Consider the following 1638-nt stretch of genomic DNA (forward strand, 5'->3'; position numbering starts at 1 on the left):
CGTTGAACTTGATGAATATCTCCGGCTTTCAAGGCCTAGTGCTAAGGCTCAAGGGTGCAACGTGACTTGTGTGGACCTGAGGTGTTATTAAGGTGTGTGCTTTGGAGGGGGAAGCTTCTCCAAGCCATCTGGATGATCCTGACCTATTCCTTTTCTAACCTTATTTTACTTACCACTTAGGGCTGCAATGAAGTGAGTCTGGTTTTCCCAAACAGGTGATGAAATCAGCCTCATCACTTTCATTTTTTAAAAAGTCTTTATTGAATTTATTACAATATTGTTTATGTCTTATGTTTTGGGCCATGAGGCACGTAGGATCTTAGCTTCCCGACCAAGGATCGAACCTGCATCCCCCTGCATTGGAAGGTTAAGTCTTAACCCAGCCTCATTACTTCTTAGTCACACATTTAGGTCTCCTGGAGTGAGCAGAACACATGTCCTAAGCACTTTCTAATTATTTGCCAATTAACCAAACTCGCCTTCCAAGTAAGGGTCCGGAAGGAAGTCACTGTGGACATGCATGCAGTGTGTATGTACACACACCCGAGTGTGAGCCCCTGTGCTCCAAAGTCCAATCTCAAGCAATGTCTGCAATGCTAGCTTATTTCCCATTTTAGCTCCACCTTTTCTCTCCTCTACCCTTGGAGATAAGTGAGAGTTGACTGTAGTTTGAACCCCGGTCTAAAAGGTTAGAAATGGATTCCACAAGTGGGGCTATAATCCCTACTGTTGTGTGCTACCTTCATCGCAGCAGTCCCCAACATGCAGGCTACAGACCGGAAGGTACCTCCAGTCAGATCAGTGGCAGCATTAGATTAGAAATAAAAGTGCCCAATAAATGTAACGCACTTGAATCATCCCCAAACCATCCCCACCCCCCTGGCCGTGGAAAAACTGTCTTTCACGAAACTGGTCCCTAGTGCCAAAAAGGGTGGGGTGCGCTGAGAGGACTTGGACAGAAGCCTGCTTTTCTTCCTCTGTGTGCTTTTTCTTTTCCCCTGTGAAATAGAATTGGGAGTATCAAGGCCGCTGGGAGCACTACACAGAGTTTTTAAGGAAGGAAGATGTGCTTCACAGCTTCTGCTACATCTACTGTGTACGGTGGAGCATCCCAACTGCTCGGAGACCCATAGCCCAAATCACTGCCAGTGTGTACTTCACCATCAAGGTCAACAAAAACAAACCTCTGGTAAGCGCTTCCTTGGCTGCCCTCTTCCCTTCAGTGAGACTTCAATGAGAACAGACTTCGCATGTCAAGGCCATTGATGGCCCCTTCCTTGTGAAACTGAACAGTCATATTTCTGTCTTCAATCTGGTGGAGCCCAGCTGTAGCACTTGCCATCACTGATCACGCCCTCCTCTGTGAAATGTTTCATTTGGCTTCTAGAACAACAACATTCTCTCCTGGTTTTCCTCTTGCCTCACTGACCACAGTTTACTCTACTGGTCCTCTGGTCTCTTTCTCTCACTGACCTCTTCATGTTTGCATGTCCTGAAACTCAGCCTTTGGGTATCTTCTCTAGCCTCTTTTCTTGTACAGTCTTATCCAGTCTCCTGGCTTTAAATGCTACCTCTAGCTTATTTTTTAAAAACATTGATTTTTTCTACACTGGGTCTTTGTTGCTATGTGTGAGCTTT

At 45.7% G+C, this 1638-nt stretch overlaps 1 protein-coding gene across 1 annotated transcript in view; it reads left to right on the plus strand.

Annotated features, from left to right (window-relative positions):
- Positions 1-1638, plus strand: part of AKAP14 (A kinase (PRKA) anchor protein 14) — a 15018-nt gene that overhangs the window by 8638 nt on the left and 4742 nt on the right. The window contains exon 4 of the mRNA XM_010856931.1: positions 1010-1189. Coding sequence (XP_010855233.1) covers positions 1010-1189 — 180 coding nt within the window. The remainder of the gene's footprint in view (positions 1-1009; positions 1190-1638) is intronic.

This window comes from Bison bison, unplaced genomic scaffold (assembly GCF_000754665.1).
Source record: "Bison bison bison isolate TAMUID 2011002044 unplaced genomic scaffold, Bison_UMD1.0 scf7180017864375, whole genome shotgun sequence".
Taxonomy (NCBI): Eukaryota; Metazoa; Chordata; class Mammalia; order Artiodactyla; family Bovidae; genus Bison; species Bison bison.